General features: G+C 46.9%; 1 protein-coding gene and 1 non-coding gene across 4 annotated transcripts in view; both read right to left on the reverse strand.

Annotated features, from left to right (window-relative positions):
- The window catches only part of MYBL1 (MYB proto-oncogene like 1), a 41,556-nt gene extending 32,844 nt beyond the window's left edge, over positions 1-8,712 (reverse strand). For all 3 annotated transcript variants that reach the window (XM_019548777.1, XM_019548773.1, XM_019548771.1), the window contains exons 1-3: positions 8,551-8,712; positions 2,402-2,507; positions 2,216-2,287 (exon numbers count right to left, since the gene is read on the reverse strand). In XM_019548777.1, the coding sequence (XP_019404322.1) occupies positions 2,216-2,287; positions 2,402-2,507; positions 8,551-8,570 (198 nt within the window). In that variant the 5' untranslated portion in view covers positions 8,571-8,712. The remainder of the gene's footprint in view (positions 1-2,215; positions 2,288-2,401; positions 2,508-8,550) is intronic.
- A 552-nt stretch (positions 8,713-9,264) lies between these two features.
- Positions 9,265-9,360, reverse strand: TRNAY-GUA. The gene is made up of 2 exons: positions 9,324-9,360; positions 9,265-9,300 (listed from the first exon to the last, which is right to left on the reverse strand). It is a non-coding gene; the product is annotated as a tRNA-Tyr (tRNA).
- Between the last annotated feature and the right edge of the window lie 7,562 nt (positions 9,361-16,922).

Raw genomic sequence — 16,922 nt, forward strand, 5'->3', positions numbered from 1 at the left:
GACCAGGTAACAAAGAGCTTAGATGTGAAGGAGGAAGTCGATGTCATCTTCTTGGACTTCCAGAAGGCCTTCGACACAGTGTCCCACCAATTCTGGTGGGCAAGCTGAGGGACTGCGGCATTGACAAATGCATAGTCACATGGATAGCAAACTGGCTCCAGAGGCGCACCCGGAGGGTGGTGGTAGACGGGTCGATGTTGATCTGGGAGGGTGTGGGCAGCAGAGTCCCTCAGGGCTCCGCCCTTGGGCCGGTGCTGTTCAACATCTTCATTAGCAACCTGGACAAGGCTGTGGAGAGCACCCTGTTCAAGTTTGCTGATGACACCAAGCTGTGGCGTCAAGTGAATACACCGGCAGGCAGGGACCGCATCCAGGCAGACCTGGATAGGTTGGAGAAGTGGGCGGATCTGAACAGGATGCAGTTCAACAAGGACAAGTGCATAATGCTGCACCTGGGGAGAGGTAACCAGCATTATGGTTATAGGTTAGAAGCTGCCCCTCTCAGCAGCACAGAGGCAGAGAGGGATCTTGGAGTCAGGATTAACTCCACAATGAATATGAGCTGCCAGTGCAACAAAGCAATAGGCAGAGCCAACCACACCCTGTCATGCATCAACAGGGGCATCACTAACAGGTCCAGACAGGTCTTGCTCCCCCTCTATGTGGCACTAGTCAGGTTGCAGCTGGAGTACTGTGTCCAGTTCTGGGTGCCACACTTCAAGAGGGATGTGGACAACCTAGAGAGGGTCCAGAGGAGGGCTACTCGTATGGTTGGGGGCCTCCTATGAGAAGAGGCTGAGGGACCTGAATCTCTTCAGACTCCACAAGAGGAGACTGAGGGGGGATCTTGTGGCTGCCTACAACCTTATCAGGGACCAGCAGCAGGGACTCAGGGAAAGTCTGTTCACCAGGGCCCCCCTTGGAGTCACCAGAAACAACGGCCAAAGCTAAGGGAGGATAGGTTTAGGAAGAACTACTTCACTGTAAGGGTGGCCAGAGCCTGCAATAGGCTTCCCAGAGAGGTGGTGCTCTCACCTTCCCTGGAAATCTTCAAGAGGAAACTGGATAGGCACCTGGCTGGGGTCTTATGACCCCTCCCACCCCCAGGGCTCCTTCCTGCCCATGGCAGGGGGTCAGACTAGATGATCTGTCTAGGTCCCTTCCAACTCATTGATTCTATGATTCTATGACCTAAACAAGAGAGGGTTTTTAGTATGAGGAGGTGCATTTGAAAAACTGACTGACACCTGATCAGCTGAGGACAGACCACAGGTATCCAACTTGGTGCAAAGCTAGTTTCCCCACAGCTCCTGTACACAGATTTCCACCAAGTTCATATAGAACACCTTATCCTCATTTTATTCAGTAACCTGATCCCTCTACTTTCAAGCAAAATTCTCTCATGTGCAATCTACACTTACCACTTACTTGTTACTGTATTGAAGTAGCCTATTTTGTAATTGAATGCAACAGCCCCATAGGCTGCAGCTGACAGAAAGCAGCAATTCATTTCAGAACTAATGGCAGACCTGAATGTAGCACTGGTCCTTCACAAATGCAGCTACTTCCTTGCACATTTCAAGTTTGCTTCAAATCAATATTAGTCTGACTTGACAAGACTCTCACAGACCTCGGCCTTATCTACCTTAGCCCAGCTGAAAATCGTTTAATAGCACAAACAGGCACTTGGTAAATTATTTCAGAGCTGTCCAACTTCTAAGTGCCCAGGGGCTGAATATCCCACAAGGTGCACCGGCTGGAGCCGTGGAGACACCCCCTACCCCACTGCTGAACCATGCACCTATGCTCACCCCCAGATCCACATGCTGTGCTAGTCTGCCCTGCATGCCTGGGACAGAGGCAGAAAATGTAAGCCAGAGGAGGGAGTGGTCACCCGGAGGCTTTGGCTGTTATTGCAGGTAGATCAATCGATCGTGAGGGGCAGCAAGGGAGAAGGGGCTGCAACTTAATCCCTCACAGCACATATGCAGCGTGAGCCACCACCTGATCAGCCCTGATAGTTTTACAATCTTTGCATTCTCCTTTACCTGAGGAAGGGCACATGAGCCCAAAAGCCTGCAAATAAAGAAATGTTTTTGCCACTATCTACTTGGACTAATGAAAGATATCACCTCTACCACAACAGTTCTGACTGCTCAGTGTGGTGAACACCTTCATTAGAAAAGGCTTATTCAAAAAAAATATCCACACTTACTTGTAGGTGACTAGCAATGAAAGCCCAATCATCTGTTCCATTTTGTTCTACTAGTTTCTTTAACTTTTCATCCTGTTAAAGACATAATATCAGCTAAGAACTACAGCATTTGTAATTATAAAAGATAATATACAGTGTAAATATATTATAACTAACATAGAAGCAAAGCTTCTCATGAGATATTACCTCATCACGTGTCCATTTTACTCTGTTGCATATCTTTTTCAGCCCTTTTTGCTGTGGTACTTCATAGTCATGATCTGCATACTGAAGGTCATCATCATCATCTTCACTGTAGAGTACATCAAAACAGTTCAAATAAGTTACAAGTAGGTTTTAAACTAACAGCAATCATCAATAGCTAAAAAAATATACAATGATTTGAGTAATTTGTGGAAACAAGGTTTAAAAATTTACAGAAACCCAAGACCAAACCATTATCATCTCATTAGCCTCTCTCCAGAAGCTGCAGATGCCCGTGCTTCAAAGAACAGTAAATCAATCAGCCTGTTTTTGGACTAAACGCTAGAAGGGATATCCTACCTATTCCTCAACCTCTGGGTTTAAATCCAAAGCATGAAATTTGTTTAACCTCAAAGTACCATGTAACATTGATCAAGGTATTATCTATACATTAGACAAAATATGCTGCACAAAAGCATCTAACCCATAATTCCATAATTCAATTTGATTAATTTGTACAGAAAACAATTTAGCACCTGGTTGCGTATAGGACATGGCAGTTTGAGTTCAGGGTTTAAGAATCAAATTAGTGGGCATTCTTCTTAAGTTAAAAATGTAATGATGCAGGGAAAAGGGACACTGTCCGTTAGTTTGGGCCCATCCATTATTTAACTTGAAAATAGAGAAAAAAAAGTCTTTCATAACCTATTTTTAATTTAATAATGCTTTTTAAATCCAGCCCTCCAAAAAGGTGCTGGTCTTGTAGAACGTCAGCAAAGAACCTAGACTCACTCACTACGTGCCAAGTTACTGCTTAGCACAGATCAGAACCAGGCCTGAATCTTCTTGCTATACAAGCTTAAGCTGAAGAGCTGCAAAAAATAATTCAAAAAGTTATAAGACATGTCCTTTTAAGGACCCCTAAGGTGAACCGAAAGAAGAAATATAAAAGAGGGGAAAAAGGAAAAAGAAAATAAGGGGGAAACACACGCACACGCAGAGGATGGAATCGTTAAAATCTAATTTAAGTCATGAATGCCTTGCTTTCAAGAAGGAAATGCTCCCATCTTACAAAACTACAGGAAAAATATTTTTAACTTTATTATGATAATAGATACACAAACAAGAAGGCAGAACTTGAACACTGGTGCCTCCCTCTTATCTTGGTAGTCAAGAGAAAAGAAAAAGCCAAAAGCAGCAGAAGACTAAGTGTGAGTATACTCCATCTACTGGAGAAATCCTGATACACTACAAGCTTTGTCAAAAAAATTCAGCCACACAAAGGGAGTACAGAGGTGTTCTATACCTTAAGTTTCCACTCCCCCTTTTATTATTTCTTTCTTTTTTTATGACAGAGAAATCTGAAGTAATTTAAAAACTAATACAAACATGTGAATCTGAATTTGACAGCAGGCATCCTATTACTAATTAAGACAAGGGTACAAGAAACAGACTCATTCAAATATATATAATAAATTAAGCAGATTTACCCCTAGTGATGCATTAAATTCATCTCTCTTTGTTAGCTAATGAATTATTACAATGTGAGCCCTACAAAATCCAATAGCACGATCTTCTATTTGGGCTACAGAACAAGGCACATAATTCAATCTTGAAAACTACACCTAGTTACAGTTTGCTTGTTCTCTCCCAAATGGCAAAATATAATTAAGCTTTTTTGTTGTGTTGACAAAACCTGTACTGTTACCCAAAAGGTGGTTATTTAGGGATCTGTTGTCTATCCTAAAGTGAAAAATTGTTTTTTTCACGCCATGCCACACCATGTCAGGGTTTGCTACCTGCAGGACAAGATAAGATGTACCTTTAGCACCAATACAGTTTTAAATGGCTTTGTTGACATTTGAAAGGTGAAATGTCTGACACCCTGGAGGTGGGGAACAGGCTGGGGGAAGTAGCCTTGCAATTCCGTGGCATTGAAGTCTGGAGACAGAGAACGTGGAAAAGTTTTAGGGAGCCTGAAAGACTGGAAAGGAAACATCTCTGTGAGTGCTTAAGGCCATGTAGGCTGGAGTAGGGACAGAGGGACTGCTTAATCCCACTGGAGGAGACAGAGAACCTTTGGCTGGTTGACTTTGCCCAAATAAATACCTTTACTGAAGAGACTGCTGTGGTACCTAGAACTGGGAATTGCACTGGTTGACCCCAACAAGAGGCAAAATCCCTCTCTCAGGAGCAGACCTGGATGTTTGCTCCTTGAGTCAGGGCCATGGAGAACCAGATAAGGCAAGAGACTGAAAGGCTGGGGTCTCAGAGCATGAAGAAGCCTGGGCTCCTGCCTTGCTCTAGAAGCTAAGCTTGGGCTGGCTTCAGGTGACCCTCTCAGAGACCAGACAAGGCCAAAGCAGTCCCAACCAAGCGCCCCTTAGACAGCACCCTGTGACACACTTCATTACGTCTTTGTGTATCAGCATTACACTCAAGTACAAATGTTCTATCCCTGCTAACAGAAATAAGTTCCCATTCAGAAAGATCACTACTGCCAGATTAGTTGTAAGGTAAAATGTATATTAGCCTTCTGCATATTTTGCTCCAATATTCCAAGGAATTGTCTCACTATAGTGCAAGCATTTTTTAACGAAAATGTATAGAAACAAACAGTAAAGCTTCATTTTAAACCAGTTTTACAGAGATGAAGCAGATTTTATATTATTCATGTTTTATGAACTGTAACAAATCCTTCCCACTACTTACAAAAGGAAGTTACACTCATTAAGTCATCATTGTGAAATAAGACAGCCCTTAATTTATTACAATACAGGTTAAACCTGAAATAAGTTAAAAATACAAATTATAAAACAGAAAGATTGCAAAACATTAAAAGCATCTAGTCAGCTTAAAAACTTAAGTCCCACTGAACCTGAAGCAGTTTCTAATAGCAGGCCACAGAGAACAGGTCACTGCACATGAATTAAGTAACAGAAGACACAGAACAGGGGATAGACAGGGGGCAAAGGCTGCAGGAGGGAGTAAGTGGGGGCATGGGGAACAGGCAGCAGGGAGGAAGCTGCTTGCTCCTGTCCACCACCATCTCCCCCTCCCTCAACTGCCTCCTGTTGCCTCAATGCTTTTCTTAACTGCTTTTCCCACTACAGTAGTGGTGGGGATAAATTTAAGACGATCCTTCAATAATTGAATTGGACACATGGAAAATTATAACAAATTTATAATTTTTCCATGTATAGAATTTCCATGCATTATAATTACTGGGGAGTAAGATTTGGGTAAATATATGGTATTAATTTAATTTCGCTCACTCTCAATCATCTAAAACAGTGGCCTTCCTTTAAATACCTTAGACATTTGAATTACTTTTCTGGCTCAAGTTATTTAACGTGAGAGTAACATTTATTTGGAAAGGCAACAAGACTAAAGCTTATCTGCATCTGAATTATAGCCAAGACACTGTGTACTCTGTGGGAAGCCTGACCAAAATTATGTAGCAACACCACATGTTACTTGCTGTCTAGTACAGTGAAAGGAAGTTCTTAAGCATCTTTGGATTGTCTTAAAACAGATTTCTTCTTGAATGAAATATGAAAATAAATGCAATTGGTCATATTGTTATTTTGATATTAAACTCAGTATTTTTTCACTGGCCTACATCTTTAGTAGGCCACATATCTGCTCTTTTTAAAGACATAATAATACTATAATATAGTTTATGAAAAAAACTGGATGCATTGGAAAATAGTTAGGAGTCAGCTGGAACTTGGCGCAAGGTAAACTGTCAGAGACAACAAGAGATTATGCAAGAACCTGGAGAAAAATCTAGCACTGAAAAGAACCATACTTATGAATAAGCAATCATAGTTAGGTTTCAGAATTAGTATTTTTGAAATGCATGAAGTAGCTTGTATTTTTTTTAACATAAATGCTAGCTATGTGCAGATTCAAGAATATAATACTAGATCATTTACATCTAGTTAATATTTATAAGTCTTTCTATATACATATGCTAAAAGCCTTTTTTTAATGAATATCTAGATTCCAGAAATGAATGACACTACAGATGTTTTTGAAAGAAGTAATTTCTACAGTAGGCCTGTCACCATGGCCCCGCTGATACTGGCTGCTAACAACTTCACACTTGAGAGTTCTATAAAGACACATGTAGTTTACCAAGACCAATCTAGCGTTTACATTTCACAGAGAACAGCGTCTATATATACACCGTAACCAAATTTTATGCATTTCTATATGTGGGCCTTATGTCAAATCTCAAAAAACATAATTTGTACTGTCAGACTTGACTAACTAGAATAGAACTGCAATATATTGAGTCCAAAAATATGCAATTTACGTACGTAAACAAGGGATTTTTTTAAAAACAAAATTTAATACAGGTAGATGGTTTTCAATTACCCATACCATCTCAGTTCATGTTCAACTGTACTATGATCACAGACATTTTTAACAAAGTGAAACAGTTTGAAATTAGACAGCTTTATCTGCAAGAGTAAGACAGTAAGTTATTTTTAAGTAAGTTTAGTAGCCATAAGATTTCAAAATAATATGTAAGGCTTTATTCTTTGGGATCCCTTCTAGGTAGCTGAAAGCTGTATACAAAATGAAAAGGCTTTTTTTTTAAAAGGACTGAAATTATTTGAAAATCAAAAACAGCTTAATTCCACTAAATTTAATAAACCCCAACTGGAACAAGAAATTTATGTCACCTCCTTCAGTGAAGGTGTATCACTATGCACCAGTGATTCTCAGTCAGGACATGGCACAAACACCACAGAATGTCAGGTGTACAAATCTGATTCACAAGATAATCCAGAGTTTTCAAATAGGAATCCTCAGCGTTAAAAACTCTCTGACCTCTTGTGGTCTTTTTCGAATTCTTTGCAACAGAAGAACTTGTTCTGTTACCTTCCTATAATCAAAAATTGACTGAAAACTATGATCTGCCATTTTCTGAGGGGTGCCTTGAGTTAAAAAAGTTTGAGAACCACTGGTTAAGAACTTTTTAAGTGGGATCTTTCTTCCTAGTCCTGCCATACTCCTTGGTGGACAGGTGTTCATAATATGGTTCTTACCCCCATTGGTTTAGGGTTCACATGAGAAAAAGCCTGCTACTCAACAATAAGCATAGAAAGCTGCCCTAATCTGTGGAGAGAGGTATTCAGCCCTGTTAGCATGAAGTCTGTCAAAAGGCAGGATAGATGCACATATTTATAGACTAACTAAATAAGACCTTACACTGTGCTGTCTTGGGTTCAAGAAAGGTCATGTGTTCACTCTCTCATATTATGCATTCAAATACATTTTAACATACAAGGCGTTTAAAAGAAGCCCACTTTTTGAGATGGAGAGTGAGTGAAAGTTCAGTCAATACAATATTTGCATAAATACAAGACACATGTATGTGCAAGCTAGAGACAGAAAGCACATGCTCGCAAACATGCACAAGATTGTGTAAACCCAAGTTTGCTTCAGTGAAAATTAATACCATATTTACCCAAATCCAGGACATACATGTTTGTTTGGGGAATGGGGTATGGGTCTCAAGTAAAAGGAGAGGGGACAGGGAAGGTCTGTGTGAGACCAATGGAGATGACAGATGATGTGGGGCATGTGTGCACGCCGGTGTGTGTGCGTTCGTTCACATGTACGTGACAGCACCAGCTTTTGCAAACCCAAGTTCACTTCAGTGAAACTTAATACCGTATTTATTTATTATATAACGCCAATCAAACTTAATGCCATATTTATGCACATCCAAGATGCAGTTGAAGAAGCAGGAGATGGCTTTTGTTCACTTCAGCAGATGCTGCCCACCTCAATTTTAGGAGGCTGGACATGCCTTACTCTATTCATGGTTCGCACTGCATGGCCTGCAGCCTTGAAAGGACCTGAAGGCGGTGGACAGCCAGGGGCCTCCACGCACAGCATCAACCTCCAGGTTATCCAGCCAGGGTGAACCGCTGCCGACCGCCAGGGACGGACTTGGAAGAGGAGGGAACAGAAAGGCAGGGAAGAAAGGCGGCGGGCAGGGCAGGGCAGGGCCGGGCGGCGACCCCGGGGGGCGCCACGCTGCCCACGGGACACCAGGCGCCACCTCCATGGGGGAGGGGGGAAGTGCCCGACGGGCGGTGACAGGTGACGGGGGCGGGGCAGCGGCTACTCACCTGCGCGGTCTCTTCGCCATCCTTGAGGCGCACCATAGGGAGCCGGCGGGCGGGGGCCGCGGGGAGGCCGCGCCACCGGCAGCAGCACCTGAGGCGGAGGCGAGGGTAGCTGCCGCTCCCGCCCTCCTGGCGGCTGCGGGGTCGCTCTTAGCCCTGGCCCGGCCCGGCCCCCTGCGCCCGGGACATGGCGCGCCCGGCCACCGCAGGCACCGCGCCGTGCCCGGCTCCCGCCGCCTCCTCGGCCCCACCGCCCTGCACCCCCAGCCCAGCCCCGCTGCGCCGCCGCCCGCTGAGCTGGTCCGCGCCGCCGAATCTCGCGCCCAGCCTCGCTCCAGAGCTGCCGTTTGAATCTGCGCACGCGGACTGCGCGCCCATTGGTTGCCAGCGCCGCACGCGATGGAGGCGGGGCGAGGCGCGCACTCCCGCGGGGGAGGGGCGGGGCCAGCAGCTGACTGGCTGGCGCCAGAGCGGGCGCGCGGGCAGGCGTGTGGGGGCGGGGCGTGACATGACGGGGAGCGAGTTTTCGCGCGGACAGGATTGGGCTGGAAAACAGCGGGGGACGCAGCTGATGCCACTGAGCATGCTCAGAGCCCCGCGCGGGGCCCCTGCGTTTCGTTTCCACCCACCTTCAGCTCGGGGGCTTGACCCCTGACGGGTGAGTTCCCCTTGCTGTAAAATGTGCCCGGGATGTAGCATCGGACACAAAACCATGTCTCCTTCGAGCCGGAATCGAACCAGCGACCTAAGGATCCCTGTGGGCCTTGGCTATACCTCTACAGTCCTCCGCTCTACCAGCTGAGCTATCGAAGGGACATGGTTGTTATGTTGCCTGGCCCTTCTCTGTGTATCTGCTGCTGGGCTGGGGCTGTCTTCCACCCACTTTGGGCAATGGGGACAGCTGGGAGCAGCCACAGGTGTGTGTAACTATTCTTCTGATGGCAAACGGAGGTGTCGTCCCCCCCCCTCTTGCTCATCACACAGCTGATCCGAGTGACAGGGCGATTCAATAAAGGCCCATGATCAGAACCTGGGGCTGGTGTGGTTCAGGGACAGACTTCTATTTCTGTAGAGCTCACCTGCATTTTTGTCTTCAAAGAATGAGGCTGAAGTTGGTTCCTTGTTCCTGGCTCCTTGTTAAAAGCCTTGAATTGTGTCAAGATTAGCTTTGATCAATGAATTGAACCAGTGCTGAATTTAGGCTTGAACTGTTTAAACTACAGTTTAGGGCTTCAAGATATGAGGGGCTTCAAGAAAAACAAACCCCAGACTCAATACCAAGTTTTATAATTATCGTTTAGTAGATAAAGGAGATATGGGAAAGTGACTCTTTAAATATGGACATTCTTCTTCTAATATGAAAAAAAATACATACATTGGTTTATTTTTATCATACTGGGCCTCTTAAACTGGACATAGTTTAGGACCTCAGCATAACATAATCCGGCACTGAATTACACATGCAAAAAAGTTAGAATTTCATCAAAAATGGTATACTTACCAATAAAAATGTAAACTAATATTATGCATCAAGTAAATTGTCCTGAATAAGGAGCTTAGATTAGGCTGGGATTAGAGGGCAAAAGCTTTTTCCAGTCACCCCAAACCACAAATCCCCACAACTAGGAGAAGCCTGGGCGGGCCCCTGCCTGATCCAAAACTTGGTTTTTGCTTGCCATGGAGCTCAGTGGAAACAGGCTACATTCCTCCCTCCTGTACTTGCAACCCAGAGTAAAAGATGAGATAGCAAAACAGAATTGAACTGTTATTTTCTGTGGTTTAAATGAGAAATGAAACAGTGTTGAGTATAACAGATGCATTCCAGCTGAATTTACTACATCTGTAGTGAGTCCCCTACTCACCTTTTTTCCCCCGGTTTTTCCCCTTTCCTTCCCTGCTTTACCCAATTTCTACCTATTTACATTCTCACTGACATCCTGCCATACTTTTTTTAGCTTCTTTCATTGCTTGGAGTCTCAGAACAGGAGAGACTCCTTATGCCTGAAGAAGGGCGATTACGCCCGAAAGCTTGCCAAGAACTTTTTTCCAACTACTCAGTTGTTCTAATAAAAGATATCACAGCTGTTCAAAGAGCCTTGCCTGCCTTTGTCTAATCCAGTGGTTTTCAGCCTGTGGGCTGCGGATCCCGGGGGGTCTAGAGACTATGTCTAAGGGCTCCATGAAAGATGACTATGATGAATCAAAAGTATGTGAATACCCAGACTTACAATTCAAAGGGGTCTACACCTCCATTCAGATTTTTTTAGGGATCTGCAGATGAATAAAGGTTGACAACCACTGGTCTAATCACCCCTGTGAGGCTTTTTTAATCATGTTAAACTGCTAGCACCTACCATAAACACTTTACACGTTAGGAAAACCTTTAGTGCACAGGATACTAGAAGGCTGAAATAGAATTTGTGCACTTATGTCCAAAGCTGTGAGAAGCCCCACACAGCTGCCATCTAACAATGAAGGCATATAAACTCCATAGACACTGTAGTTTCTTATCTTAAAGTCCTTCAGCACCTGAAAGTTCTGCCTAAGCACCTCAGTTTTGCAAGGACTGAGCAGCTAAGCACCCAGCTCAACCTGATCAAGATCCAGCTAGGCATTCTTTGGTCTAAATGCCCCAAGGCTCAGTCCTGCAGGTATTCTCAAAGCACACCTGACACACTTGAGTGGATCCTTCACTTCACAGGACACATTAGCTGCCACCATTTCCTTTCAGGCATATCTGAAGGAGGTGTTAATAGTGCCCCCTCCCCTCCCTTGTATGCTATAACCTACTGATCTGATCACTAAGGTAGGCTGAGTGATTAATTCCTTCTCTACCTGAGGAAGATCCATAACACATCTCTCCCTGGAAAGTGCTCTAACTAAAAACTGAAGACAATTCTAGGGTAGGAAGACTTTTCACTCCTCTTGTTGAAGCTGTGCCCCACTGCTTTTCTGCCCCACTGTGCAGAAAAGAATTCAAGATTAAGTAAGAAACACAGAGAAGAGGGAGCATGACACTGTGAGACTTATAGTTATGGCACCAGAGACAATCTGAGCAGGGTGTGGGATGCGAAGAAGCTGGCGGCAGATTCGGCAAGGGCAAGGGGTGGCAAGCGGCCAGACATGAAGCCGGCGGTAGCACTGTGTCACGGCGACTACTCTGCCCAGCTTCATAGGGCTCTCCAAAGTGCATGGCTCGGGGCAGTCACCCCGATTCACCCCCTCTAGGGACAGCCCTGTATGGCACTTAGCTGGAAAGGGAGAGTCCTAAATTCTGGTGCCTACTCCCAAAACTGTTTTGTATTTGTCACTACACCAGTCATTAGATAAATGGTTCTGGGCATGGGGGCAGCTGCAAGGTGAGGGCCCTGGTCTACTGTCACCTTCCTCAGTAATGCCTTCTCTTTTTAGTTCACTGAATTTTGAAGCTACACCACTCTGCAGAAAATAATTCAACAGGAGGTGGGGGTGTGCCAGCATTCAGAATACTTGGCAGCCTGGTGTTCAGTTCTCTCCTGAACAACAAATTCATTTTGAACAGAGATCTCTCCCTCCTTGGGTGACTCTCTACCCACTGTTGCTAAATAAAAACAGAAAGGACACCATCTCCCTCTTCTGGCCACTTTTTAAAACAGCAAGCCCTGCTCAGCTCCTTGAAAAAATAAAAAGAGGATTTGGGGTTGTGGATCTCTTGGGGATGATGACTCCTCACACCCTGAGTGAAGCATTTAAAGAGGCTTTAAGACTCTTTCCTGGACTTGGTAGTTCCTTTAGACATATGGGAGCTGAGCAGGTTGACTACAGATATCTTGCTTCTGTGTGCACTGGCTATTTCAGATCCCTTTCAGAGGCATCTAATTCTGTATGAGAGAGAAAGAAACTTCAGGAACCAGGTGCCTCAAAAATAAAGTTTTGCAGCACCTAGTTTTTGCACATTAATTTTCTTTATTGGATTTAGCTCTTAATAGTTTTATAGTGTTGATTATACAAATGAACTAATTAAAATAAAATAAAGGAAAAGGTAGGATCCAAGGAAAGTAAAACAAGACTTTCATGAATGTTGTGTGCCTCCTGAGCCTGGTGGGGCACGGAGACCGCCCACATGTGTCAGGGGCCCACAGATGTCAGGGGCATGACAGTAGCATGTAGGCAGCCACAGTGGTGTTGGTGGCAAAGAGGGGGTGGCGAGCACTGACCAGCGATCGGCAGCCAGTGGCTATCAGTGACTACCCATAGATGCTCCGGCAGTGTTGATAGCAAAAAGGGGGTGGTGAGAGGCCACCACCTGCAGGCACCGCCAGCAGCCAATCTCAGGGGGTACACCACCAATCTCAGGGAGTGCAGATGCACCCGCGTGCACCCCCTACACTAGGGGCGGGCAATTATTTTGGGCAGAGGACCGCTTACTGAGTTTTGGCAAGCCAGCGAGGGCCTCATGACAGGCAGTCAGGGGCAGATAAATATTAATTTTCTAAATTTTTTAGGGGCCCTGAAGGCCAGATAGAATGGCCTGGTGGGCCGCATCCAGCCCCCAGGCCGCATTTTGTCCATCCCTGCCCTACACAGTGCCAAGGAAGGCATTGCCCAAAAGTGTAGGCTTTGATCCTGCAAAAATAAATGCACAGGCAGGGTGCATTTAAAGAATCTTAATCCTAATGTGTGTATAGAACTAAGTATGTGCATAACTCCTTTCTCAGTGTCTCAGTACCGGGACCTCAGGTTTTGTTTGTTCTATTTGTTTTTTGATAGTCAATACAACATTCAGTGCTTGGCTGTTAAGAAGTTATGTATTTACTCAAATATAAGATGAGCTTTTTTTCTCTCAGGCTAAATACAGACAGTCAAAAAGACAGAGGCTGAATTGATTCAATCTTTGCCGGTTAGTTTAAACTGTGTAGATTGAACTGAGAAGCAAGTGAACAGACATTCACTTCTTCCAGAAATGCAGCCACATGCCTGCAGTGGCTCTAGCTAGAAGTCAGGGAGCACTAGAGCATGCCTCCTAGCCACTGCCAAAGGGAAGAGAGGAGAGAAGCCCTGCAAGGCCTTCCTTGCCTCCCTGCTTGAGCAGAGGGGATATGGCCAGGCCCCAGCCTGGGGCCAGCATGCTGAGGCCAGGGGAAAGGGGACTTTAAACCCCCATCCCTGGCTCACATGGAATTCCAGCCCATGTGAGAAGGGGACCCCAGCCTGAGGAGGAGGAGGCAGTCCTTGTCAGGGTTTTGCTCCCCCACAAGCAGAGCGGAGGCATGGGTATGCCCTGGCCAGGGACTCACAGGCTGAGGTGGGGATACCTTCCCTGGTTGCAGGGACCGCAGCGCGGGTCTGCCTCAGGGGGGAGGAGAGCAGCCCCTGCCAGCCCCTGCCCCCTGCTCCAGCGGAGAGTGGGGGGCATAGCTACACCCAAGCTGGATGTTTGCAGGCTGAGCCAGGGAAGGAGGGGATTTAAACCTCCTCCCTGGCCACAGATCCCAGCCAGAGTCTGCCGAAGGTGGGGGGGAACAGCCCTTCTCTGTTTTTTCTCCTGCCTTCCTGCTCAAGTGGCAGGGCAGGGAAGGGGAGCTGGCCAGACACCAGTCAGGCTGGCACACTGAGGTGGACTGGGGGGAGAGGGGTTTAAGCCCACCCTCCCCTGCCTACAAGGGACCCCAGCTGGGGTCTGCCTGGCAGGAGTGAAGCAGCCCCTGCCTGGCAGGAGTGAGCAGGCTTTTCCCCTGCTCCCCACCCAAGCATGGGGTGGGGGGCGTGGCCAGGCACTGACCAGGCTGGCAGACTGAAGTAGAGGGAGGAGAGAGGGGTTTAAACCTGGCTGATGTCTGGCCATGCCACCCACCCCTCTGCAGGGAGTAGGGAGTAGGGGAAAAGTCTGAGGGGCTGCTCTGTCCCTGCCAGGCAGAACCCAGCTAGAGTTTTGAGCGGTGGTCACCAACCAATCAATCTTAATTGACTGGTCAATTGTGGAGCCTCTGACAGTGGATCTCAGTCTCTCAAAGTCTCCATAATCAGGAGCTGCAGGACACACGTAGTTGGGCTGGGCTGGGTAAGTCGGGTCAGAGCCCAGACAGCTTGTCCAGGAGGTGGGGGAGCAGGGCGAGGCAGGGGATGGTAGATCCTAGGGTGCCCTTCACTTACAAAAAGTGATCTTCACCATAAAAAGGTTGGAGACTACTGGTTTAGAACCAGGTTTCCCACCCTCACCCCCATCTCAGTCAGCCGGAGCAGTGATAGTGGTCCAGCTAGGGAACAGAGGAGTGGGGACAACCCTACTCTGCTGAAGCAGACAGCACAGCCCAGGGCTTCAAAGCATCCTAGGATGCTGGGGAACTGTGAATTGACTTGAACCAGGAAGGGGTCTGGGACAGAAGTTCCATAAACCTGTTTGACCTAAATCAGTTATGTCTGATACTACATCCAACCAGGTTTATCTTAAACCGGTTTTGGCCATTTTGTAAGTGGTTTAAGTGCACAGAACTTCTGTTCTATTATAGGTTTAAACAGGTTTCTGATCATTTATACCTGTTTATGTGTAACTTCTGTCCCTACCCTCAATCAGCATGGGGAAAAGGCCCTTCATCTTATACTCACAGAAGAAGTGGAGGGAGGAGCAAGTGGCTGCTGCAGCTCTGACCCTGGATCAAGGCCAGAGTCAAACCTACAGCAGCCTGCTGCCCCTCCCCATTCCCTCTGCAGCTTCTGACCCTTCCTGCCTGACTTTCCCCTTACTATAAAGTGCAGGTTTTTCTCAAGCAGGGAGCAAATGGAAACTCCTTCTCCTGCCTAGTCAATGAGCAATGCTGGCTACTGAATGGGCAGACAAGGGCTGAACTTTCACATGCTGTACCCTGGGATGGAACAGCTGGAGCAGCATCTGACAGTAAAGGACAGGGAAAGGGAAGTTGGGAGAAGGGGGGAGTTGAGAGGGGCAGGGGCAGAGACTGGAAGAGGCAGAGACTGGAAGGTGTTGGGGGGAAAAAGAAGACAAGACTGGTGGTGCTTTCTGAGCAGAGAGATGCAGGAGAGGAAGGTGCAGGTGGCAGTGGGGCAGGAAGGAAAATTATAACAAATTTATAAATTTTCCATATATAGAATCTAATTACCGGGGGGTCATCTTATATTTGAGGTAATTTTACATTTGAGTGAATATAGTAATACTTAAATGCATAAACTCATATCCTGCTTAATTAAGCTTCTGAAAACAAACACTGTTAAAACATGAAGAGCTGTTTTTCAGCATGTGATATGACATTTCTGTAAGCTACTGCATGTTGTACATTACAACTCTTAATATTATAAAAGCCTTATTTAGTCTGTCTGTCTGTCCATAACACTTTAGTCACACTCTGATTGGCTGACTGAAATAGCTGATCATCCCCATGACAGTGGAGACACAGGGGGTGGAGGAGGGGGAGAGAGCAGGCCGGCCCTGAAGTGGCAGATGAGGAGGGTAGGGCAGTGGGCCCATTCTCCCTTGACCAGAGGAGAAGCGGGGTCGGGCCTGGACATGGGGCTCAGTCTGTGTGTGTGCCCCCCTCCCCCTATGATGGTGACCCGGCCCCAAAGCAGCCCTGAAATGACGGTCACAGAGGGAACGGTGTTGCAGGGGGGCAAGGCCAGCAGCACTGGCCTCCCCCCATCCACCTGAGGCAGCGGGGAGGGGGAATGGGCCCAGATGCAGTGCAGCAGGGGTGGAAAGGGGGAGCAGAGGGAACAGAGCCAGATGAGAAGTGGGAATGGGCCAGATGCGCTCCGTTCCCGCCTGCCTCCCCTTACCTAGCATGGGAGCAGTGGGGAGGGACTGGGGACCGAACACACTGTGGGGGGTGGGGCCAAGGCCAGCTGTGCTGGCTTTGTGCCCCCCCCCACTGCTCCTTGGAGCCAGTAACGCCATGGGGTGGGGTGGGCCCGGACTCCAAGCGGCAGGGGGAGAGCAGCCCCAGCCCCGGCCTGGGAGTGGAAAGCAGGCCTGGGCCAGCTGCGGCAGCAGGGATGGGAGGAGCAGGCTGCACACACTCCTGCCCTCTGCCTGCTGCTGCAGGGTGGGAACAGGGGAGCGTCCCCAGCCCCCAAGTGGCAGGGGGGATGGGGGAGAGCAGGCCTGGACCCATCCTGGGTTGGTGGGGGGAGAAGTGGGCCCACCACGGCGGGGAAATCATAAGTGGGCCCAGGCCGATGCAGCAGTGGTAGAGGGAGTGGACCCACCATGGCGCATCGTGATGCAGGGCGTGTGGGGGAGAACCGGGCCCAAGGTGGTGTTGCAAAAATGTTTAACAACACTCTATTCACTATACATTTTTAATAATATTTCTATTTTAATAATATTTCTAACAATATCCCCCCTCAAGATGCTTTCTGCTCCTTACTTCATTTAGGCAAAT

This window comes from Crocodylus porosus, unplaced genomic scaffold (genome assembly GCF_001723895.1).
Source record: "Crocodylus porosus isolate Cpor-Errol unplaced genomic scaffold, CroPor_comp1, whole genome shotgun sequence".
In the NCBI taxonomy this organism is placed as follows: domain Eukaryota; kingdom Metazoa; phylum Chordata; order Crocodylia; family Crocodylidae; genus Crocodylus; species Crocodylus porosus.